Here is a 26,023-nt window from a genome sequence, read left to right as displayed (position 1 = left end):
TTTCCCCATTTTTCTGGAAAAAATATTTAAAGTGGTAGACCTAACAAATAGACTAGAATATCTATTTAATAACCTGGAAATCTCTATCAGTACAAATTGGAACGCATAAAGATACGAGGTGTGTTCAAAAAGTAACGGGAATTTTCGTTTTTTGAAAAAAATATTTATTTATTCATCTACATTAATATTGTCGCCTTCAAAGTAGTCCCCTTCGCATACAATACACTTGTGCCAGCGCTTTTTCCAATCCTCGAAACACTTCTGAAACTCGATCTTTGTGATAGCTTTCAGCTCTTTCAGCGATTCGCTTTTAATGTCATCTATGCTTGTAAAACGACGGCCTTTTAATGTTCTCTTTATGTTTGGAAATAGAAAAAAGTCACATGGAGCCATGTCTGGCGAATATGGTGGCTGGGGCATCGTTAAAGTTTTGTTTTTGGCCAAAAATTCACGAACAAGCAATGAAGTGTGAGCAGGCATTATCGTGGTGCAAAATCCATGAATTGTTTTGCCACAAATCCGGGCGTTTTTTTCGGATTGCTTCACGCAAACGGCGTTGAACTTGTAGGTAGTACTCCTTATTGATTGTTTGACCTTGTGGCAAGAATTCATGATGCACTATGCCATTAAAATCGAAGAACACAGTGAGCATAACCTTCACATTCGACCGCACTTGTCGAGCCTTTTTCGGTCTTGGCGATCCAGAATGCCTCCACTGGGACGATTGAGCCTTAGTTTCGACATCATATCCGTAAACCCATGTTTCGTCACCTGTTATAACACGTTTCAGTAGATCCGCATCGTTGTCGACTTCATTGAGTGACTCTTGAGCAACTTCCATTCTCCGCTGTTTTTGTTCGAAATTCAACAATTTTGGAACAAATTTTGCTGCCACACGTTTCATTCCCAAAACATCCGAAAAAATTTCATGGCATGAGCCAATTGATATGGCAACATCATCAGCGACTTCTCTGATTGTGATTCGGCGATCGTTCATACCATTTCTTTCACTTTTTTCACGTTTTCATCGGTTGTTGATGTGCTTGGACGTCCAGGTCGTTCGTCATCTTCAACGTTTTCGCGGCCATCTTGGAAACGCTTATACCACTCGTAAATCCTTGTTTTACTCATAGCAGACTCACCATATGCCTTTATTAACATTTCACACACTTTATTTCATTTTTTACGCAAAATTTAATACAAATTCTTTGATCCATTTTTTTTAACAAACAAAAATCGCCAAGCTCGAAAAACACGTCTAACCTTAACGGCTGCCACTTAAGAAGTAAACAATGAATATTACTGAAAATTTTATCGTACTTCAGAGGCATGTGTACCAACATAATAAAAAAAAAAAATTACAATCAGACTCTCCAAACCCGCGAAATTTAAAAATTCCCGTTACTTTTTGAACACACCTCGTAAAAGAAACACATGTTAGGCCGCACAATTACAAAAATAAAATTAATTAATTGAACATAGATTAGGAAAAAATATTAAATGAAATTTAACATGTAAAAGGAATGAAAAATAAATAAATGGAATGGAAGGTAAATTAAACATTAAACTAATTTTTTACTGCAACGAAAATAAAAGATATTGCTGTAAATTTCTAATTGTGGATGGTAGAGAATTCCAGAATTTACTGCTAGCTACATTAAATGGACATTTATTTGACAGTTAGTAGTGCGGAGTGTGGTTAAAACTTAAGTCAGTTATTTTCTAATAATGAATGTTGTTAAGTTGGTAAGGCAAGAAGGATAGCCAGTATTTGTAAAGAGTTAAATTTTTTTTTTTTTATTTGCTTTTGAAGATACATCTTCTTTGCAGAGGAGTCTGACAATATACACATAGTTGTAAAAAATAAATGATTATCCTTGTGAAATTACAGAATTAATAATAAAATAGAAAAAGAAAAATAAAGTAATAAGTAACTTAAAATACTAGTTTAATAATATTGTGGAGATGTAGAGTGAAAGTTGAACGGTTGGACTAATGGTAATGAGTGACTAAGAGCAATTTAAAATTCGGTAGTAGTGGTATCAAAAAATAACACATTTATGAAATGTCTTACAAACACTGTTCAGTTAATGTTTATTAAATCAAATGTTCAGTCAGCTTGACCTAAAACTATCTGAATTGCTTTGGTTTTTTTCTCAATAGCCTTTAGGGAAAAATGGTAGATATCGTTAATTTGTTCAATAGTTTTGATAGTTAATAGAGATTCCAGGGGACTGGTATCATTCAAATATTTACTAATAAGTTTTTCCCGAATTGAGTTAAAAAACGGACAATTGACAATAAAATGTGATAGACTATCTGAGCTGTTAGTGAAACAGGTATTACAACACTTTTCAGGATAAAATTTACATTTGTTTCCTTTAATAGACAATGTAGGGAACTTGCAGCTAGCCAGGCGAATTTGAGCAATCAGTCTTAATTTATTGATGTGAACTTTAAAAAGTAGGTAATTTTCACCGATATTAAAAGTGCTAATATTTCTAAAATAACTGTTAAAATTAGAATGAATAGCGGCATTCACATCTTTGCTTAAACAATGGTTTTTAAACTGTTCTTTTAAGTTGAGCATATTTTCTCAGAGTAAAACTGGATTGTGAGAACCAGACATCCTGAGCTCCAATGGTAACTAGCTGGTCTCTAAGCGAGCGTACCCAATTAAAAGGTATAACTCTGTTATCAATCAGTCTGAAGAGCTCTAAATAACACGCCCTCTGTAAACAGTCATCCGACATAGTGAGAATCTTATACCAGTAATTCAGCATTCTGTCGAACACAAGAGACCTTAAACTAATGCAGCCCGCCTCCAGTCGCACAAAATGATTCGGAGTATTTTGTGGGAGACGCAGTAAGATTTTAAAAAACCTCAACTGTACTCTCTCCACAATTTCCACATAATGAGGGGCCCAGACCTCTCAGAACAGTAAAGCAGTATAGTAGAAACAATCGATTTGTAAAGAAGTATCTTGGGTCCCCATTCATCTGATTTATAGTAAGAAAGCATCTGCATTACCCTGGGTATCGCAATAAGGCCTTTCACGGTAAAATGATCCGACGCTACTTTAAATTTGCCCGAACTGGAAACGGGGACACCTAAATAAACAAATGATTTTGCGCTTTGATCGCTTCTCGGCCTTTTGGCTAAGATCAAAGTGTAGTAAAGAGTTAAATATAATGTGCATAAAAACTTAAGTTATGGAGAGTGTTAAGGTATTGAGTAATGTGTTAATCTTTCTTCAAATGAAAAATAAAACGTTTGCTTGAAGTTAGAACTGTTCGTAAATAAGTGAGCTTTTCGCCAGATCGTTACAGTCAAGATAAGGAAGTTGAATGTGGAGATTAGCAACTTGCGGAGATCTGTAGCCAGTGTTTGTTTATGGTATTTCAACTGGTAAAAGTTTTGTATATTCTGGTTAGAAATTTTCTTTATCTGTTCAGTGCTGTGAGTGAATGCAAGGCCTAGAGTACGTGCCAAATTCACATTGGAGATAAGTTCTTAACTTACTTTCATATTATGAATCAACATGGCCAATTCTATTAATAAATCCAGAATTCTCTTACCACCGAAACTTTGATCAATTAACTTTTAAAGAGTTTTTTTCTCTGCCCAAGAATATAGAGGAAAACTGGTCCCTTTTCTATCTTATCCATCATATGCAAAGATCTTATGATCATCTATCTGCAAATATCGTGCGCTTACAATTGTGGTGGCTTTACCACAATGTCATTGACATGTATTGAAAACATGTCCTAGAATGGAATCTCTAAGGGCTCCATCAACGCAGAGCCAATAAGAGAACGTAAATATCTTACAACAACTTGATGCTGTCGTACAATTCATCAAAAGTATGATAAAGAAAAATATGATTGATCGAACTAGTGAGGAACCCAGATACTTTTTCTACCGTAAAAAAAGAAGAAAAATAATGAGAAATGGATGGTTTTTTAGGAAGCACATTCTGTGCTGAATCTGGGCAAAGTACCAAGGAAAGAAATTTTGAAAGCCGTAAATAAAAGATATTGATATTTGTTCAAATGTTTTGTAATCAGATGCATCGCTTTGTATCTCGAATTCTTACCTATTGTTAAGCCGCGTACCATCCTTTCTCGGCGGTACCGTTTGACAGTTCTCCATCTCGCCTTTTTCTATTGCTCTCTCTCTCTCCTTATTCCAATTCTCGTCGTACGCGTTATTTTTCGTTAATCTTTCCTTTGTTGTCGCCGCCAAATCTTATTTTTCTGCTATTTTGTGGTTTTGTTTATTTCTCAGTTCCCATGGTTTCAACCTTCCCCTTCTCTATTCTCTCTTAACCGTGGGGTTTTTCCGTCTGCTGTAGTTTAGTACGCCTTTGACACTAGTGATGGGCAGAACGAGTCCGCGTTTGGAGTCGTTGGATTTGAATCAGTTCCAGGGTTGGAATCGATTCCAACAACTCGTTCACTGATTCCAGTCTGTACTTACCCTATGCATTAGTACAAATGTCACGCATTGTAATTAAATAAATAATTAAAAGTTAGCTTTTCCAGTTAATAACAAAACTATATTTCTTTAACACACATTAAGTAGTTCCCTAATTCCCAATTGATCTGATAAATATAAAATTAACAACGTAACCAAATATTAACAAAAATAGGCTAGTCAAATATAAAAATTAAAGCAACTGCAGTTTTGTCGTTATCTAGCTTGACCACCGGAGTTAACTTGATTCAAGAAGAAAAACGCAAATGGGTAGGAAATTATTCCCATAAAAAAAAATTATAACCCTTCAAACAAAATGATAATTACTCATAAAGAAAGAAATATTTATTTACTATGAATTAATATCAAGCTTTTAAAATATCTTATTATTTTACAAAAAGAAAAAGCTGTGTGCCAAATCTTTAACTTAGCGGCTGGACGCTCTTTCTCTTATCTTCATTGGCGAAAGTTAAATCGTGTACATGTCATGACGACGATCAAAGTAATACTGAGCTAAAAAATAGTATTACCTAACTGCTTTACTTACTGCTGTATCCCTCCCACTCTATCACCTATTTCACAAACATTCGTCGATTGGAAGTAGGTTTTAGTTAAATATTTGTTTCATTTGAAAACAAAAAACATTATAACGCTTTCTCAAGATGTTTTTAAGTTTTAAAAATTTGTTTTTGTCCATTACTCTTGTAAAATACGAAGAATTTTAAATAAAATATAATATACAAACACAAATGATCTAGAATGCAGGTGGAGTCAGTCGGCGTTGTCATGGTGATGGAACCGTTTAACGACTCCGGTTCCAGCTCCAGCATTTTCTATTGGCTAGATTCAGTGAACGAAAAAATGGAACGAGTCCGGTTTCAAAAGGATTTAAATCACTCCGGATTTGACTCCACCAATTCCAGTGGATTTAACCAATGAAATTGCTGGTGTTGGGCCGGAGTCGTTAAACGGTTCCATCACCATGACAACGCCGACTGACTCCACCTGCACTCTAGATCATTCTGTGTTTGTATATTATATTTTATTCGAAATTCTTCGTATATTATAAGAGTAATGGACAAAAACAAATTTTTAAAAATTAAAAACATCTTGAGAAAGCGTTATAATGTTTTTTGTTTTCAAATGAAACGAATATTAAACTACAACCCATTTCCAATCGACGAATGTTTGTGAAGTAGGTGATAGAGTGGGAGGGATACAGCAGTAAGTAAACCAGTTAGGTAATACTATTTTTTAGCTCAGTATTACTTTGATCGTCGTAATAACATGTACACGATTTAACTTTCGCCAATGAAGATAAGAGAAAGAGCGTCCAGCCGCTAAGTTAAAGATTAAGCACACAGCATTTTCTATATGTAAAATAAAATATTAAATAATAAGTAAAGTAACTACAGCATTGCTTTTTAATTAATGAGATGGGTGTGCCTGGTGTTTCTTTGCAAGGTTCGCTATATTGGGTACGAAATTATTTTTCCTTCGACTCCCTGTCTTAGATCGACCCCTACTTTTGTTTAGAAATTAACAAAATAATAAAATGAATATTATTTTAGAATCGATATTCTAAAAAAACCTTGGAACTTATTTTATTCTTCAAGCATCAGTATTTAAGCTCGCCAGATTTTGTATTTTAGTGTGGATTCCTCTTACAAGTTGGAATGTGTCAGTGAACTTCTACATAGTAGCCTTAAGTGAGTTTTATTTTAGTGTAAACGACTACAGTATTAATTATTTTCATTTTAATTTGCCTCAATTTTTTGGGGCGGGGCGGAATCACTTTTTTTTAAAATAGGGATTTGAATCAACTCGTTCCACCATCGGACTCGTTCCAGTGGAACGAGTCCGCTCTAATAGCCCATCACTATTTGACACTGATCAAGATAGTTTGTATGTGCCTCTGTACCTGCTTTACAACGCATCTCGTGCGCTTCCGCCGTTCTGCATATTGCCCCGCTCAACAGCACTGTTCTGCCAGCCAGCTCCAGCTGTTCGCTTCAAGTACTGGTACCGCACTTCCGCTTCAACACATCATCACCGGCCGCTTCTCGCACTTCTGGGCTCTATACCGGCTCCGCCTTCCCTTGTACCGTTAGCCATCTTCGCTTCCTAGAAACCTTCTACGGATTACTTCTGGTCTGTTTCCGCCTATTTGACCCTTACTTCCCCCTCCGCATCTCTGTGCTGAAACCACACGCACACACACTCAATACACATTCAAACAAGCACACCCCTTTCCTCCGTTTTCTTCCTTTGCCATCCCCTCAACTGCATCATCTTCATCATCAAGCTGAGACTGAATTACCTTCATCTACATTACCTCAAAGGTAAGTGCATCCTTACCCTTCTCTTTTCTATATTTCTTCTAAGTATTTCATCTATCTTATTTGCGTTACTTTGTCGCGGTGTCAACTCGGGCACTCATCGATTCTTAACCTGCGTTTACGCTCGCTTTCCTCTCTGCATCTGGGTGTAAGCCTCACGCGCTTACACCTATATTAATTTATTTATCTTGTTCTCCACAATGAAAAGTTATTTTTAGCTCATAAGTATTTCAAACGATCAAACGAATATAAATTTGCTAATATTAATTAAATTATAAATGAAACAATATTATGATAGTTTGTTTGAACCGGCATATTACATTTCGAATATCTGCCTACAAAGGCTAATAATGGAAATAATTAAATAAATAAAAAAAAGCAAAAGTTTAGTGCAATTTGTCGACACACAGCATTCAAGGATTTCTAATCTGATTATGAAATAATCTGCTTAAATTCAATTATTTAAATGGCAGTGCGTTTTGTTTCTGCAATGAAACATTTATACTTTTATTCAAATTAAGTAACAACACAGTTTTCATTATTGTTAGAAGTTTAAAGTAAGCTTAATTTTCCTGTTTGTTAGCAACGAATGTTTGGGAGAAGTACAAATGTAATTTTACTTCTAAAACAACTCCTTTATGTAAATAGAATCTTACTCTCCATGTAAATAAGATTAAATTAACGCACCTGTTGAGTGTTTCAAGTGCACAAGAATCAACATCAAAGAGATTGTGAGCTGATTTCTTATTCTTAAAACTCGAGAAGTATTTCTTTTTATTTGTGTTGAGTATTGGCGACAAAGAACATCTGAATTAAGTTGAAAAAGATTTGTTTTTTTTGCCCAATTTTAATCATTCAGCGCAACAAAAATGTATTATAAACTGCTCCACAAAAAAAAGTGGCGCACTTTGAAAAAAGCGTTTATTTTTTGTTTTATCACATTTTGGGGAAAGATTATTAGTTTTAATTATTTTCATAAACTGTCAGGGAACAATTGTTCGAATGAAGGCCCAAAGTTTCTTGTAAATAGAGAAGCAATTCCTCGTTTAATCCCCTTCGGTCACAACAACGTGAACTTCACCTCAACAGTAAATAAATTTATTGACCTCTACAGTTGCGTTTCGACTTTTTTCATGCTGAAAACATTGCAAATTCTCAGAAAATGGTGATTACTGCAGAGCAAGTGGCCCGTATTATTGCATTAGTTGAGGATGGACTGAGTCAGCGGTACGCAGCACGAACGTTAGGGTTGCCTGAGACCACCGTCCGTAGAGCCATCCATCGTTACCGGGAGACAGGCCTCTGCACTCGCAGACAAGGTTCGGGTCGACCAAGAGCCACAGAAGCACTTGATGACCGATTTATTAGAATTCACACTCTGAGAAATCGTACATCAACTCCTTCTGAAACTGCTCAAACACTGCTTACTGTTCGTCGAGTTTCATTCAGTGCCGAAACCTTACGAAGAAGGCTCGCTTAAATGAATTTACGCCCTAGGAAGCAAGCCACAGGACCATTGCTCACCGTAGACCATCGGAGAGCCCGTCTAAAGTTCGCTAGGGAACACCGCAACTGGTCTGAGAACGATTGGAGAAACGTTCTCTTTTCAGACGAGTCCCGTTTTGCTCTCTACGCACCTGATGGGAGGCGACGAGTTTACCGAAGGCCTGGGGAGCGCTACGCTCCGTGCAATATTTCTGGTAGACTACCATTCGGAGGTGGTTCAGTGATGGTGTGGGCTGGGATTTCTTTGGGGGCTTAGACTGAGCTCCACGTGTTCAACAGGGCAATTTTGAATGCAGATTTGTATGTGAGGGAAATTTTGCAGCAATATGTGATACCCTATGCACCATTTATTGGGGAAAATTTTATTTTTATGCAAGATAATGCCCGACCACACAGTGCCGGCTGTGTTGTTCAATATCTACAGGATACTAGCATTCGTGTTTTGATGTGGCCAGCACGCAGCCCGGATTTAAATCCAATTGAACATCTTTGGGATGAGCTGGGTAGGCGATTAAGATGGAGAAATAATCCTCCCAGGAGCTTAGAAGAGTTGCGAGGTGCTCTGGTGGAGATATGGGAGGAATTAACACAAGATTTCGTGAGAAATTTAATAAGGAGTATGCCGAGGAGATTGGATGCAGTAATGCGAGCAATACAAGTTACTAAAATTCTTTTTCTCCTTTTTTAATCGGAAGAAATACTTTTTTTTTCAAATTCATTTTTTGCCGAGAAGTACTTTTTTGTTAAATTAAAGGTTTTTATTTCTTTTAGATCATTTTTTATTTTATTTTAGCCCTCCCGTAACTTTATACTTCTTATATTTGCTAACTAAAATAAAATGTAGAACAAAAAAGTTACAGAGAAAAAAAATAACGCATTTTTAAAGTGCGCCACTTTTTTTGTGGAGCAGTGTATATTGTTTACCACCCGCTAGTAAATTCTTAAAATATTACTTTAATATAAATATACTAATGAACTATAGAATGCCATGTCTAATTATTTCACAATAAAAAGACTCAGCAACTGTTATTACGATGGTATTTTTGGAATAGTAAGTATTTTAATTTTCTTTTGTTTCCACAAAAAGTATAAAAGTACTTCATTACATAAATGTACATTATGAAAAGCAATGAAAGAAAAGAAGTCTTCAGCTTGAATAAACCGTCAGCCGAAAGTTATTACAGTACATCAAGAATGGAATGGAAAATAATAAGTACAAAAAAAACACACAAATTCAAAAACAAGTAAATGCAAGAAACAAAATAAGTAACTAAAATAAAATAATTTATAAATAATAAAGGAAAACTGGAAAAGAAGGACTAAGAGATACTGAATGAAAGAACTTTTCTTTTTATTAAAACCGAATTTTATTTTTCTCAATCACTCTCACGTATAAGCTCACGGGCGTCGTCAGGGGGTTGCAATTTGGAGCAGCTGCTTGCCTCCAGAGCCCTGGACAAATTAATCATGAAAAAAACAAGAAGAAAATTGAAGAGCTGAAAAAGAAAGGAGAAGCTATTGCTGGTGCTAAAACTAAAAGTCTGTTTGTAATTGCTCCTTATAGAAGTGATGGGCTGTAATAACTTGACATTGAAAGAAGTAAAAATAATTTGCAATATAATTGCAAATAATATAATTATAATATTATAATTTGAAATGTAATTGGACATAGTTAATTCCTTTTCTACACAAATATTATTTCTTTATTCAGTCTGTTCTCGTCCCTTCAAATACTATAAAATTTGTTCTGCTACCCGAGCTGGAAGATGTTTACAATTACAGGTTACTAATAATTTATATTTTGTTTATACAGGGTGACCAGAGTTATATGCTCCACCCACTTTTTTTTAACGGCGGGAAATTTCGAAAAAATAAAAAACACGTATTTAATAATTTTTAGTCTAGTTTATTTCCAGTGATTGACCCATTTTTTTAAACCCTTGTATCTCGAGATACAGCATCCAACTTTTGTTTTTCAAATGGAACGTTATATTTTTTGATGCATATTTTTGTAGTATTTGAGCTTCTAAAAAGAACAAAAAATTTTTTTTTGAAATCGGTTAGGTTTTTCAAAAGTTATGGTAATTTAAAATATGAAAAACAAATTTCAGTTTCTGATAAATTACGTTATTTTTTTTAAAGAATCTGTTCAAACTGGGCACAACCAACGGATAGGCAAGCCAAAACTCTGGACTCCCACGCTTTGTTTGTAGCAGCACTTATGGTAACGAAGTCAAGATCTAGGCAGGCTAGAGTTATTCGATGTTCCAGACCATCGACTGAAGCTACGGGATTAATCCCTTAAGGTTACTGTACTAAGGATACTGTACACTTTATTTTTTAGATATCCCCACAAAAAAATAGTCCATTGGGGTTAAGTCCAGAGATCGAGGTGGCCATTGGATGGGACAATGAGTCCCTAAGCACTTTTCATGGAAATTTCTGTCCAGGTAACCTCCAACCACTCTCGCATTATGTGCCGGGCAACCATCTTGATGAAAACACTTATCTAGTCGACGTTGTAGAGGAACATCTTCAAGCAGAACTGGCAAAATGTCTCTTAAAAAAAAGTTGAATAACTTGCACCAGTTAAGTTCTCTCTGTAGAAGTAAGGGCCAATTAGTTGATTTCCTAAAACTCCACACCAAACGTTTTTAGAAAAAACAAGCTGAACGTCGAATAACTCTAGCCTGCCTAGATCTTGACTTCGCCACCATAAGTGCTGCTACAAGCAAAGCGTAGGAGTCCAGAATTTTGGCTTGCCTATCCGTTGATTGTGCCCAATTTGAACAGATTCTTTTAGAAAAAATGACGTAATTTTGACAATAAACTGAAATTTGTTTTTCATATTTTAAATTACCATAACTTTTGAAAAACCTAACCGATTTCAAAAAAAAATTTTTTATTGTTTTTAGGAGCTCAAATACTACAAAAAATATAACGTTCCATTTGAAAAAACAAAGTTGGATGCTGTATCTCGAGATACAATGGTTTAAAAAAATGGGTCAATCACTAAAAATAAACTAGACTAAAAATGATTAAATACGCGTTTTTTATTTTTTCGAAATTTCCCGCCGTTAAAAAAAAAAGTGGGTGGAGCATATAACTCTGGTCACCCTGTATATTATACAAAATTACTGGAAGAATTAATTTTTCCCGTCGAACAAAGTCAAAGGCTCTTGAGATTGGTTTCACTCCAAATGTTGTATCCAATTTTGAAACCAAGTAACTCTCTGCAATTCATCTCAATAGCAAGCATTTTAATTTAAGAATTTTTCAAAATATAATTTTAGTACAAATTCAAGGAAAATAGTTTAGCTTTTTGGATAGTTTTGCTAAATCCAATAGCTTTTCACTACAGACGTCTAATTTTTCGTTTTCTTAGGAAAATATAAAACAAAATAAATAAATGTTCCAAATTTAAATGAAACCGTTGCAATTCAGTATCTAAGCCAGCGTTTCCCAACCTTTTTTTTGGCTCGCCTACCACTTGGTAGTACATCATGCTAAATTGTACCACTTCGTAAAAATGTTTGTATTTCATGAAATTTGTTATTCCGAGTGTGTTATTTTATTTTATTGTCTTTATTTGTGCAGAGATACAATGTTTCTGTTACAAAGGAGTTCAAATTAATGTTCACTTTATAAACTTTGTAAAGTGTAAGATCTCTTGGTTTTAAAACTTTTTTTAAATAATTAAAAATTGCGTACATATTTTTCTCTTCAAAATTATTAATTAATTTACAAAGTTCTTCTTTAGGATTAATATATTTGTGCTCAAAGTCTTTTAAATTAATTTCTTTTAAGCATTCAACTATCTGAAAGTACCAATTAAATTTAATGTTGCTTGGATAGAGCTTACTCATTACAATCAGTCTCTTAAAGGAGATTTTTACATAGTTATCATTTAAGTTCCGACACTTGATAATTATTCTATTAAATTTTCTCTATCTTTTGTCGATAATGATGTACCACAGGTTGGGAAACGCTGAACTAAGCAAATTCTAAAAAATACATTATTTTTGTATAAAATGGATCATAAACACATTTAATTTAATTCCATTTTCTAAGAAAATTTATAGATTGGAATAAGTTAAGATGTGATTTTTTTGGGCATTGACTGTTTAGGTCACAACCACGAATTATTCAATTAGCTAGAGTCCCAAAATAAGTATTTGTTTTTTTGTTAAACCAGAAATCGACTTCGTACTTACATACTAAGTTATAAACTTATATTATATTTTGTCTCTAAATTTTTCCAAAATAATGCATTATGGTACCCGTCTCCTTATAATGATGTGATGCAAGATTTTAATTCAGTATAATAATGATATGATTCTTATTTAAATCAATAATAAAAATAGCTCACCTTGCATATACGGTATAAGCCGACACATAAAATGTCCAAACACGAAATCTTTTAGTAAGGATCCAACAAGTGTGAATGGCATACATAAAACACCAAGTAATATGTCAGAAACTGCTAAATTCAATAAAAACACATTTGTTACAGTTCTCATTCCTTTATTTTTCACCAAAACTAAGATGACTAGAATATTTCCAACCAGGCCAAGTAAAAAGATGATTGAATATGTTGGAATTTGTACTTTACCAGCTTCCCACCAAGATTCAGTTGGCAACATTTTTATCTGTAACAGAATAAAAGAGATTATGTGAATCATTTTTTGTTATATATCTATAATATAAACGAGGGTCGTTTGAAAAGTCCGTGCAAAAATAAAAACTACTTAATTTTTTGGGGTAAACCTTTTTTATTTTTCAACATAGTCTCCTTATAGGCTTATACACTTCGTCCAACGCTGCTCTAGTTTGTTGATCCCTTCCGAATAATAGGATTTGTCCAAGTCTGAAAAATAGCCATTCGTTTCTGCAATCACCTCCTCGTTTGAATAAAATCTTTTTCCCGCCAGCCATTTCTTCATATTGGGGAACAAATAGTAGTCCGAGGGGGAGCCAAGTCTGGAGAATAGGGGGGATGTGAAACGAGTTGGAACCCTATTTCCATTAATTTTGCGACCACAACTGCTGAGGTGTGAGCTGGTGCGTTGTCGTGATGGAAAAGGACTTTTTTGTGGGCCAATCGTGGGCGTTTTTCTTGCAGCTCGGTTTTCAAACGGTCCAATAACGATGAATAATATGCACCTGTAATAGTTTTACCCTTTTCCAGATAGTCAATGAGGATTATTCCTTGCGAATCCCAAAAGACAGTCGCCATAATCTTTCCGGCCGAAGGAACGGTCTTCGCCTTTTTTTGGCGCAGATTCCCCCTTGGTAACCCATTGTTTAGATTGTTCTTTGGTCTCAGGAGTGTAGTGATGTATCCATGTTTCATCCACAGTGACGAAACGACGCTTAAAGTCCTGCAGATTCTTCTGGAACAGCTGCAAACCGTCCTTGCAACACTTCACACGATTTCGTTATTGGTCAAGCGTGAGCAATCGCGGCACCCATCTTGCGGATTGTTTTGTCATGTCCAAATGTTGATGCAAAATATTATGTACCCGTTCATTCGAGATGTCCACAGCACTAGCAATCTCACGCACCTTCACTCTTCTGTCATCCATCACCATATCATGGATTTTATCAATGATTTCTGGAGTAGTAACCTCAACAGGGCGTCCAGAACGTTCAGCGTCACTTGTGCCCATATGGCCACTCCGAAAATTTTGAAACCACTTATAAACTGTTCTAATCGAAGATGCAGAGTCACCATAATGTTTATCAAGCTTCTCTTTAGTCTCCTGAGGCGTTTTGCCTTTCATAAAGTAGTGTTTAATCAACACCCGAAATTCTTTTACGTCCATTTTTTTGAAAATCACTCTACTTCCTCGAGTCAAACGAATGCCAAACACAAAGAAATAGACCGATCTGGCTGAAACTTGGTGTGTGTTCTTCCAAGAGATGCTACTAACTAAACATAACCTGGATACGCGCCAGTAGTGCTATCTCTCTGACTTTGCACGGACTTTTCAAACGACCCTCGTACGTTATCTCTTTCAATTAATCAATTGTAAGCAATTGATAAATAATGTTTCTCTTTACTCTAGTAATGTAAAGTATTTTGCTGTCATTATTATGTTCGAATTTTTAATAATACTGTTTTTAATTCATTAGCAGATGGAGGAAAATGAATCAGCACAACTAAAATACTTTTTATACAAGAAATAACACTCCACAGATTTTGAAAGACAAATGAAAATGAAGGAGTTTTGTAAATGAAGAAATATATTATAAACATTTCTACTAAGAAACAATTTAACGAGTAAAATTCTTGAATATTTCTTAACTAATATTCCTACAGAGCTTAGATGTAGGTTGGAATACTAAGTGATGAGTTGTTATGTTATTCTTTTTTCTTTTTATTTAAAAGCTGCTTAATTTTCTCGCTACATACCACATTATACGGTGTGCATCGAAACGCAGCTACTTCATCATACTGCATTATGAGTATATATTGATTAGCTGCACAACTAAACCACATACTGCCATAATTACATTTGATAATAAATTATAATTTGTTTTGGTTTATTGATTTTTTAAAAAAGAGTTAAATTATTAGCAAAATTTAGATATATTTAGAAACATATATGAAGTAGACGTATGGCCAGTTTATTGACGTCATAGAGTGAACATTATAGTGCTGATATGTGCACGGTGAATAGCGGGCTAGATTGTGCCAGTTTCAGAATTAATTGTATCTGTAATGTGGAAACAGTAGACATGGTTGGTTGATTTTATTAATGCGGGACCATCGTAACAATTAGATGTGTCCCCGAAGAGAATGGTGGTAATCTGTTTGGCAGTGATTCCAATTAGATATGCGTGGGTTTCAGATATCACAGAGGCTAGTAAATCATGGTATACTGTCCATAGATGTATTGCAAATAGACTTATTGTATGTAAGGAAAAGTTGAAAAGAAGTGTACTATAATGAAAAGGGAATAAAGCAGTACCAACTCCTTGGTTCTAATCCTCCAGGCGCCCAACCCCCCCCCCCAAAAAAGGAAATGGTCAAATCGTTTACCAAGCTTTATCCGCCTATTCTAGGGAATACTCGTAAGCTTCTTGGATCTTCAGTTATGTATCTATAAACTTAAGATGTTATCAAAACTATAATTCTACGTTTAGAACAGTTTTTAGATTTATAACTGAAGATGCAAAAAGCATAATACATAACGATTACACATAATAACATTTTGATCTTATTTCAAGGATAGGCAATTTTCTATGAAGGACTAGATGAAATTCCATCCCAATATATGAGCCTGTTTTTATGGAACAGTGGGCTCAACACCACATTAGGTGATTATTGAAATAGTTGATAATGTTGAATGGATAATCTCACCAATTAGAAGGGTTCATCGTGCCCACTAACCAAATGCAAAGTTAGACACTAAGAAGAGTATGGGATAGTCCAATGGAATATCATAGAGAAAGAATGAATCAGATATTGGTCATGCTATAAAGAGAGCTCTTTGCGGATGTGTTTGGTTGTAAAACATGCTATTAAAACAAGACGGGTTCATTTTCCATTTCCCTCCTTGGCCTCGCAGAAGCAAAATATTTTTTGAAAATTAGATGTTTAGACAGGATTTTGGTAGCTCTCCTTAAAGCAGAAAAGTTCAAGGGTTTGCATCTTTAAAAACGGCTTGGGGAAAATATTTAGTATAGGGGGCTTCCATTTCGATTAAGTTTGATTTCATTGCGTAATATCTTGAACATTTAAAGAAATGAAACATGTGATAACCTTCCATGATGAAGTTTTGTTTTGGTTTTAATGTCGTAAACAATTTTCAGAGATTTTAAATGATGTTTTACTGTTGAAAAGTTAGTGCATTACCTGTTTTTTGTTTTGGATAAAATTAGAACCGGGAAAGATCATAAGCCGTCGCTAGGAATAATGAAAACTGTTTACACAAGTTCTTCTAGGTTGAAAAGGATTACAATGCGGTCACAGTACTGTGTTTTAGAGCCAATCCATTGCCAAAGAAACTAAATGTGCAGTGGAAAACAAACAGCTCTTCTTGTCAGATTTCTCAGTTGATGGCGGTGATTGTCATACTGAACTGGATGATACCAATTGAAACGTAAGTAGCTATGCAAATACATAATCGTATTTCATATTCCTGTGCCCAACTATGCTGTTAAATCATTTCTATAATTACGAAACAATTGACTAAATTGTTTGAGTAGACTCAAGTTTCAGAAAAAGATAAAATTCTGTTGGATTTTAGATGAAGTTGTTAAAGCAGATAAGGGTTTTATTTTTATTTAAGCCATACTATGAATTTAAAGCCTGAATTTAATTTTGCGAAACAAATATTGTCTTAAAGGCAAAGAATTCTAATTCCTAAAATATTGAAAGCTGATACTCTTGGCAAGTTGCACAGGACATCCAGAAATCAATCATACACTTAGCCGAGCAGAAGATTGTGTGTGTATGTTTTGACTGGGAATCTTACAAAATGTTCCAAAAAATTGTAAAGTCATGCAGAATGTTCAAAATAACAGAATATAATAAAGAAAGCTTTGACCTCACAAAAAGTTATCTCAGTTATCTTGGATGGAAATTGGGTGTGATTTATTTGAATTTAAGAAAAGCATTAAATAATGCTCGTAACAGTTTTATTTTTTTAATTTTGACATAAACAGCTTTTTCTGTCATTTTACTGCCTTATAATTGAGTCGTTATCTTATTTTAGTCATAATTTTTGTTTCATTGTTATATTTTTAATCATATAAAACTATCAAGACATAATAAAGTTACTATTGATGACATTGTAACTGGAAATAAAACCGTTTACATATAAATTAATAAAAATGGAAATCAAATAATTCATTTAAGATGCAATTTAGTTTTAAATATTTCAACAGCAATTTATTTCTAAATGTGTGCAGAATATTGGTACTGAAAATAATAAGAATCACCAGGTTTCATTATTGATTCAAATAGTTGATTGTTCATTCGGGAAAAGATGAACACTTTATCCCGTTGACTAAATAATCCAGCGCATACTTTAAAAATATTCTCTATTGAGCTAAATGTTCTTTATTCCATATTTCTGTATTATATTCTTGGTTAATAAATTCATTCCTGATGTGGCAACTAAACAAAAATTGATTTTATGTCACTTTCAGTGGCCAATTGAATGATTTTTTGAACCTGTCAAAAAATGGCATTTTATGTGGTATATTACATGTTAGAGTGACTAGGACTAGCCAACAGATAATATTGGTTCGTATGAGAGCCGTTCACTGCGCAAACTGATGAACTCTACTTTTTGAAATAACTTAAAGTGTCAAAGCACTTACTTGGTTCAGTCATAGCTTTTTATATTTATAAACAAATTTACCAAATAATAAATATTAAGCACCATTAAACACTTTTAACAATTTCAAAATTTGGCGGTACACTAACAATAAGATAAGTTTAAAAGTACTTTACTTATCCATAATACACTGTGTAAAATAGTTGTATGTTTATTTTCAATATAAAATAAAATATGTACCACAAAAACAACAGTATATGTTTATTAAGGGATTAATTACAAGTTAATAATAAGAATACGTTTAATGAGAAATTTGAGCTTGATGTTTTTTGATAATTTCGTTTATATTTGGTCGTATAAATATTACTGCTACTTTCATATCCTTTTCTGCATTTAATATTTAATTTTTATTGTATGCATTTCTAAAATTTGGCGGCACACTTCAAAACTTTCGCGGCACACAAAAGTGGTTGAGAATCACTGGTTTAAATGGACCAGTCAGTCGATTGTAACGCACTTTTTACGCATTGGTATGCACAATAATACGAAAATTTTCATTCTTTTCATGCATTCTTTCTGTTTCAGTCGTGATGTATGCACTTAAGATCTGAGTGGCCAGTTTCAGTAAAAATAAAAAAAAATGATAACTTCTAAGGCAGGGGTGGCCAACTTTTCTGTATATAAGATCTACTTTTTATCTTAAAAGTGTGTCGCGATCGACTTGTTGTCATATGCGTAGTCTAAGGAGGAAGAAGGGGTGTGAAATGCATACTATGTTTATACACTGTGTTTCAGTATAAGGTGCATTCCAGCGAGGTAGGGGTAGATAAGTAAAATATATTATTTTTTAAATCAGTTAATAAATTTCCAGACCGAACTTTTGGTAGCAGCATTCCGTACATGCGGTACCTAAAAAAATCTATTTTCCGACACTTTTTCAAGATACATTTTTACTAAATTAAAATGCAATTTAATTTTTTTATCAACTGCAATGTATAAGTTGTTGTACTATTTGTTCGTAAATATGAAAAAGTTGTTATAAAAATGCACAGTATGGCTGATAATTTGATTTCAATATTTCACTTTCGCGTTTTTTTTGGGCCAGGAAAATTGATCATTAAAGAATAATATGAGTTACTTTTTGCTAATCTATCAATAGCTCGCTGAGTACACCTCGTACTGAAATATAGATGTACGGCTTATCTACCTACGTAAAATACAACAATAATTATTTAAAGGGTCAAAAAATGCCGATTCGCATAGGTATGTAGATCTGAAACAAGAATAGATATACGAGGTGTGTTCAAAAAGTAACGGGAATTTTCGTTTTTTGAAAAAATATTTATTTATTCATCTACATTAATATTGTCGCCTTCAAAGTAGTCCCCTTCGCATACAATACACTTGTGCCAGCGCTTTTTCCAATCCTCGAAACACTTCTGAAACTCGATCTTTGTGATAGCTTTCAGCTCTTTCAGCGATTCGCTTTTAATGTCATCTATGCTTGTAAAACGACGGCCTTTTAATGTTCTCTTTATGTTTGGAAATAGAAAAAAGTCACATGGAGCCATGTCTGGCGAATATGGAGGCTGGGGCATCGTTAAAGTTTTGTTTTTGGCCAAAAATTCACGAACAAGCAATGAAGTGTGAGCAGGTGCATTATCGTGGTGCAAAATCCATGAATTGTTTTGCCACAAATCCGGGCGTATTTTCGGATTGCTTCACGCAAACGGCGTTGAACTTGTAGGTAGTACTCCTTATTGATTGTTTGACCTTGTGGCAAGAATTCATGATGCACTATGCCATTAAAATCGAAGAACACAGTGAGCATTCGATCGCACTTGTCGAGCCTTTTTCGGTCTTGGCGATCCAGAATGCCTCCACTGGGACGATTGAGCCTTAGTTTCGACATCATATCCGTAAACCCATGTTTCGTCACCTGTTATAACACGTTTCAGTAGATCCGCATCGTTGTCGACTTCATTGAGTGACTCTTGAGCAACTTCCATTCTCCGCTGTTTTTGTTCGAAATTCAACAATTTTGGAACAAATTTTGCTGCCACACGTTTCATACCCAAAACATCCGAAAAAATTTCATGGCATGAGCCAATTGATATGGCAACATCATCAGCGACTTCTCTGATTGTGATTCGGCGATCGTTCATAACCATTTCTTTCACTTTTTTCACGTTTTCATCGGTTGTTGATGTGCTTGGACGTCCAGGTCGTTCGTCATCTTCAACGTTTTCGCGGCCATCTTGGAAACGCTTATACCACTCGTAAATCCTTGTTTTACTCATAGCAGACTCACCATATGCCTTTATTAACATTTCACACACTTTATTTCATTTTTTACGCAAAATTTAATACAAATTCTTTGATCCATTTTTTTTAACAAACAAAAATCGCCAAGCTCGAAAAACACGTCTAACCTTAACGGCTGCCACCTAAGAAGTAAACAATGAATATTACTGAAAATTTTATCGTACTTCAGGGGCATGTGTACCAACATAATAATAAAAAAAATTTTACAATCAGACTCTCCAAACCCGCGAAATTTAAAAATTCCCGTTACTTTTTGAACACACCTCGTATTCGCTACATTTGGTGATACTGGGATATTTTTCTCGCTTCAAAGTCCATGGTACACGGAATTCCAGCCTAGACATTGCGAGCGATCGACGATCGACTAAAACTGGCCTCGCGATCGACCGGTCGACCGCGATCGACTTGTTGGGGCCACCCCTGTTCTAAGGCATCAGAAATTTAAAAAAAGCCAGACTTCACAGAGATAGCAACTTTTCTGGCATCAATTCTTAGAGAACACACTTGGCATCCTACATTTCAGACCTTAATTAAATCATGCCTGGTTAAGATAATAATTAGCGGTAACACCAAAGATAGCAGTTTAGAAAGCGACCCCCTCCCCAAATGTGCTTGAATTATTTTCTGGGTATTGTTCAGTAAAGATAATCAGTTTAAATTAGAAATCTTATGATCATTGTGTTGTATGTAATGCATGTAACCTGTGGGAGGTAAAAGACCTGTTATACTTAGTAGGTGTCGTCTATTTGGTGGTCTCAGATGGAAATATTTTAATGAAGACCTGCTTCTCCAAGGTAGAAGTAGTATAATAATTAGACTGTGGTAGTCAACCATTAAATTTAGTTAAGCAAATTGCACAGCTGCTTTAATAAATAGAAAGGAGATAAGTCTCCAACATTTAATACTATAATTTCTCACCGCTGATTATCTTCTACTTGTATGTTCTTTTGTCTTTATATTTGTTCTTATGGGCCAAATTTTATTTCTGTTTTATTTTATGTCGTTAAATATGAGGTGTGGCTATTAAATAACGAGATTGATGCTGCTACAGAAGAACTTATGCATGCGCCAAATCTTAACGACCGACAGCTGTACAGCGTAAAGCCTTCTCTTTCGATTGCGCAGCGTCTCACGTGTTTGTAGAGAAATCTGTCTGATCGGAACCGTCGTTTGTGTAAGAGGTGTTAGTATCGTTTGGCCAAAAACATGATACTACACATGTAGTAGAGCATCGAATTGTCGTTAAATTTCACATAATTCTTGGAAAAACCGCTACTAAAACTTATCTTTTATTAAAAGAAGTTTATGGCGATGAATGTTTATCACGTGCGCGAGTTTTTGAGTGGTTCAAGCGTTTCCAAAATGGCAGAGAAGACATCGGAGATGATGACCTCCCGGGTCGCCCTTCCACGTCCAAAACGGATGAAAATATCGATTATAATTAATCAACATTACTACCGTGAGGTGCTTGCTCAACTCCGTGAAAGAGTAAGGAAAAAAACGACCCGATTTGTGAAAGAACAAGTCATGGGTTCTCCATCAAGACAACGCGCCGGCTCACACTGCATTGTCTGTCACAAGACGTTTCTAGCCAAGTACAACATACCAGTTTTAGGCCAACCGCCTTATTCGCCTGAACTGGCCCCATGTGACTTTTATCTGTTCTCTAAAGTCAAATCTGCATTAAAAGGAACTCGATTTCAGTCCGTTGAAGCTGTGAAAGAAAAAAGTGGCACGTGTCATGCAGGAGCTCACAGAAAAAGACTTCCAGCATGGTTTCGAACAATGGTAAATTCGCATGGAGCGTTGTAGGGATAGGGGAGGGGTGTATATTGAAGGTGATAATAACTAAATATGTATAAATTTAAAATAAAATGTTATACAGCAATAGTCTCGTTATTTAATAGCTACACCTCGTATATAAAAGATTTATTTTTTGTCTAGAATGAAATATAGTGTACAATGTACAAAATTTATGATTTTGAAAAAGGGCAACTTTTTATTATTATGTTCAACACAAAATCGAATGCAAAGATCGCGAATCGAACCTTCTTCTTCTTCTACCAAGGTATTTCCCTAACTAGGATTCCTTGCGCCAAGTATCCATCCTTCCTTTCGCAAGACCTCGCGCTATCATGATTTCTGTTACCTGCGCGAGCCAACTATTTGTAGGTCTTCCTCTTCTTTTTCTACCAGCAGGTTGCCAGCAGCTGGGAGCCTCTTGCGAAGAACATGTCTAAACTACCATAGCCTTCTTTTGTCTATCCTATCCAGGTTAGTTCTATCTATATCGACGGCTACCCTTATAACCGTATTTGGGACTCTATCGAGGACTGTTTTCCTGCTGTAAGCATCTCCTACAGAATCCCATTTCTGTCAAATTAAGAGTATTTACTTCTTCTTTTGATGTCAATGTCCACGCCTCGGATCCATACAGTATTTGGCTTTCTTTTTATGCTTTGTGGGAATGCTCAAAGCACGGTTTCAGATTACGGAATGAAGCAACCGTGGCGCTGCTCTTGCCTTTACCCTTCACGTCCTCGGAACTCCTACCATATTTACTCAGAAAGGATCCAAAGTACTTCACACTAGAAAATACCCTTAATGCTCTCGCCGCTGTCTAATACCAAACTAGAAGTATGTGGTTAGCCTATGACAAGATATTAACATTTATCTATATTTATTTCTAGGCCCCATTTCGGACATTCTTCAATAAACTTGCTAGTCATATAGGTGGCATCCTCCTCGTCTTGCGCAACAGTGACCAAATCATCCGCGTACCTCAATGAATACAGTATCTCAGATACACGTATTTATTCAAAAACTCAAAGGAGAGAGAGAGAACGTGAAAAGCCAAAGAAAATTTTGAATTTAGAAGGCAATGAATACGCAAAATTTATGGATTAGCAAAAAAAGGTTTCTTGTCAACTAAAAAGATGGAAAATACAAGGTACCTAATTGAAAGAGTGAACGAACATTTATTAATACATTTTAATAATATTAAATATTTAATAAAGCGTTGAAAGGGCATTTTTTTTTAATACTAAGAATCCAAAGTTAAAATTAAAAAAGTTGCAGGGTAATTCTTCACTCTGTTCGCTATTATGCTTTAAAGAAAAATAGGCGCTATTAATAGAACATTTATTTTTTATTATATTTTTGGATAGAGCAATACTCCCGTAGATGTTTAATAGCAAAATCTTAGCAATGAGGAATATTGTGAGAATGAGGCCATGGATTATAACCAACCCACCAGCTAGTCCTCTTCTATTTCTGTCACAAGCTCCATAAATACGTTAATCTATTAATTAATATTAAATCCTTTAAGGTAAACTTTAATGGGGCAAAAAATAAAGTCACAGTGTTAAATACGCTCATTGTAAATGATTCTACGCCATTTTCCCAATCCTACTCCAAACTCATACCATTTCTTGCACACCTGGCTCTTGGGGGGAAAAAAACTAAACCCCGATAAATGTAAATGTGTTAACTTCATTCTCAAACGGTTTAACTTTTTCTCCTATTTCATCTCAGGATTCAGACAGTTTGCTATCTCAGGTCTTTTCAGCCATTAACCTGAAGAAAAAACCCATGGTATTCTCAGCAGTAATTGATCTAGTGGTAAACCCTTTTTTTTCTAAAGAGCTATATAATTTTTTTATGCTCTCAATAAAATTAACTGTATATTTCCTAAATCTAAAGTAAAGTAATCGACTAATTATTCACCAATTAAGAGTCTATTCCCTAAATCTATCTTTTCTCAAATCTATCCAAAAATACGTCTGTCAAGACGTTTCTAGCCAAGGACAACATCCCAGTTTTAGGCCATCCGTTTTATTCGCCTGACCTGACCTGACCCCATATGACTTTTATCTGTTCCCTAAAGTCAAATCTGCATTAAAAGGTACACGATTTCAGTCCGTTGAAGCTGTGAAAGAAAAAGCGGCACGCGTCATGCAGGAGCTCACAGAAAAAGACTTCCAGTACTGTTTCGAACAATGGTAAATTCGCATGGAGCGTTGTAGGGATAGTGGACGGGTGTATATTGAAGGTGATAATAACTAAATATGTATAAATTTAAAATAAAAAGTTTTACAGCAATTGTCTCGTTATTTAATAGCCACATCTCGTAATAATCAATTTTCTTTCTCCCATATTTATTAACTAATCCTTCACAATGGTCTTAAATGTTTGCCTAACAGTAAACATCTTTGATTTTTATCCATCGTATGTATATCTCTTGTATCCCTGAGTGAGCAACTGCCGTACGAGATGGTAACGTAAGCGAAGAGAAATTCTATGCACTAAACTGATTATATGTGTGTTAACATACTATGGATAGAATAAAAGATATCATGCAGCACTAACGATTAAGGATTTACATTCCGTTAAAAGAAAATGCCTATCTAATACTTTAGGTTTTCACTATACCTGGAAATATTTCATGGAAGTTCTGAGATTTCCTGTGCTCCCATCTAATACTTAATCCTTTTCAAAATAAATTCAATCATCAAGAGAATTCTATTGGGAGTAACCTTCCCTCATCTAACTTTCTCTTGATCTTCAAAAGATGGCGTACTGGGATCATGTTCTATATTCACTATTTAATTTACCTTGGCGGGACGTGTTTTGAGATCAGCTGGGAAACAAGTTCACTGGCTTAATGTTATCAAGTATGTACAGTACTAGCGCGCATGCGTGTGTTTAGAGAATTATTTTAACAGTTTAGTGGTATGTATTTATCCAATAGGAGCTACCACTCAATATTTTATTTAAGAAGGTGAAGCACAATTATTAGGAGTTACCAGAGTACCCCAAACAAAATGGTTTATTTATTTGAAAACACAAAAAATACATTAACTTTAAGTTAACAAAGTCCAGAACGTTCGAAGCCCAAACAGGAAACTGTAACAGCAACCAAAAAGGTTGAAGTCTGGTTATAAACCTGTAGCTTTGCCGCCACAACAGCTAAAAGGTACCGAGAATTTATTTTCATTTCCATTTGGTGCTACCATCCACTTTTGATTTTAAGGTTTCCATCCCGATGGATTTTAGGATGCCAACCCGAAATGTAGTTTTCACAATGTTCTTAAAAACGACTTAAAAAGAAAATGGAAGTAATAATTTAAAGGAATGTAATAAAATGTGGCTAGTAATTGGACACTTCTTTCTTTCATTGGCCCTTCAGTTCTTTATTAAATTACTCTGTTAAGATGACTTCATCAGTACGGAGTTCACATGTTAGAAATAATAGTGTTTCATCCTTCTATGGTGACTCTTGTTTGTGCCTCAGAAAAATAAAGTAAATCTTCCCTAAGCCCTAAGGTAATTTATCACCTTTATTCAGTCGTACATATTTTCCTCTTGGAGGTTGTTTTATCTTCTTTCCCGCCATCGCCTTTTCCCGCGCTTCTGGTTCTCGCCAAACTTCTGTAGCCTCGCATTCTATTACCTTTGCTGTGTTTCGTTCAGTTGTTTTCCAGGCTTCCAGAAAGTAAAGTTCTATCATCGGCAAGAAGAAGGAGCAACAACCACCACCTTCCTGTATCCTTTAATTACTTTTCTATTCAGGTTCCATAGTATTTCTTTTCATCTCCATACTTGCTTTAGGGTTGGTCCTTGGTGTTCTTATTTTTGCTCTCTTTACGGCCCTGACCCCTTCCGGCCTTGACTCCCACCTTTTGTCAAACATTGACGAGGTGTTGGGGCTTACGCACTAAGGACTAACTAGGGACTAACCCTCTCTAAAAATCTTCGTGTCTTTGCATCTAGGTGTGGTGGGCGTCTTCGAGCGCCTACAAACTACGTTATGAGAATGCGTGAGTTGGTTACTTAGAATGGGTTAATTAGTAGCCCCAAATTTCTCCATCAACTTTTTGTTTACAGTGTAAATAGATGTACTAAAGTAAGGTTACCAGATTTTTTACCTGAAATCCGGGGACACCTGGCCAGTATAGATGATCGTATCGTTACTGTTGTCGTCCACTGATAAGAGTTCAGTTTCTCAAAGTAAATTCAATACTAACTAATATTATACACTATAAATATAATTATTAATACTTGATAAAACATAATATTCTTGTTCT

The 26,023-nt window shown here is 35.1% G+C and overlaps 1 protein-coding gene across 6 annotated transcripts in view; it reads right to left on the bottom strand.

Moving 5' to 3' along the window:
- LOC141460065 (cholecystokinin receptor-like) overlaps nt 1-26,023 on the bottom strand; it is a 202,046-nt gene that overhangs the window by 25,112 nt on the left and 150,911 nt on the right. For 5 of the 6 annotated variants that reach the window (XM_074139705.1, XM_074139708.1, XM_074139707.1 and 2 more), the window contains one exon: nt 12,692-12,971. In XM_074139705.1, coding sequence (XP_073995806.1) covers nt 12,692-12,965 — 274 coding nt within the window. In that variant the 5' untranslated portion in view covers nt 12,966-12,971. Of the gene's footprint in view, nt 1-12,691; nt 12,972-24,368; nt 24,814-26,023 lie in introns of those variants that run through there. The other variant, XM_074139703.1, reaches the window with a different exon arrangement.

Source organism: Rhodnius prolixus, unplaced genomic scaffold (genome assembly GCF_049639745.1).
Source record: "Rhodnius prolixus isolate KJV_2025 unplaced genomic scaffold, Rpr scaffold_6, whole genome shotgun sequence".
In the NCBI taxonomy this organism is placed as follows: Eukaryota; Metazoa; Arthropoda; class Insecta; order Hemiptera; family Reduviidae; genus Rhodnius; species Rhodnius prolixus.
This window is presented reverse-complemented; position numbering and strand designations above follow the sequence as displayed.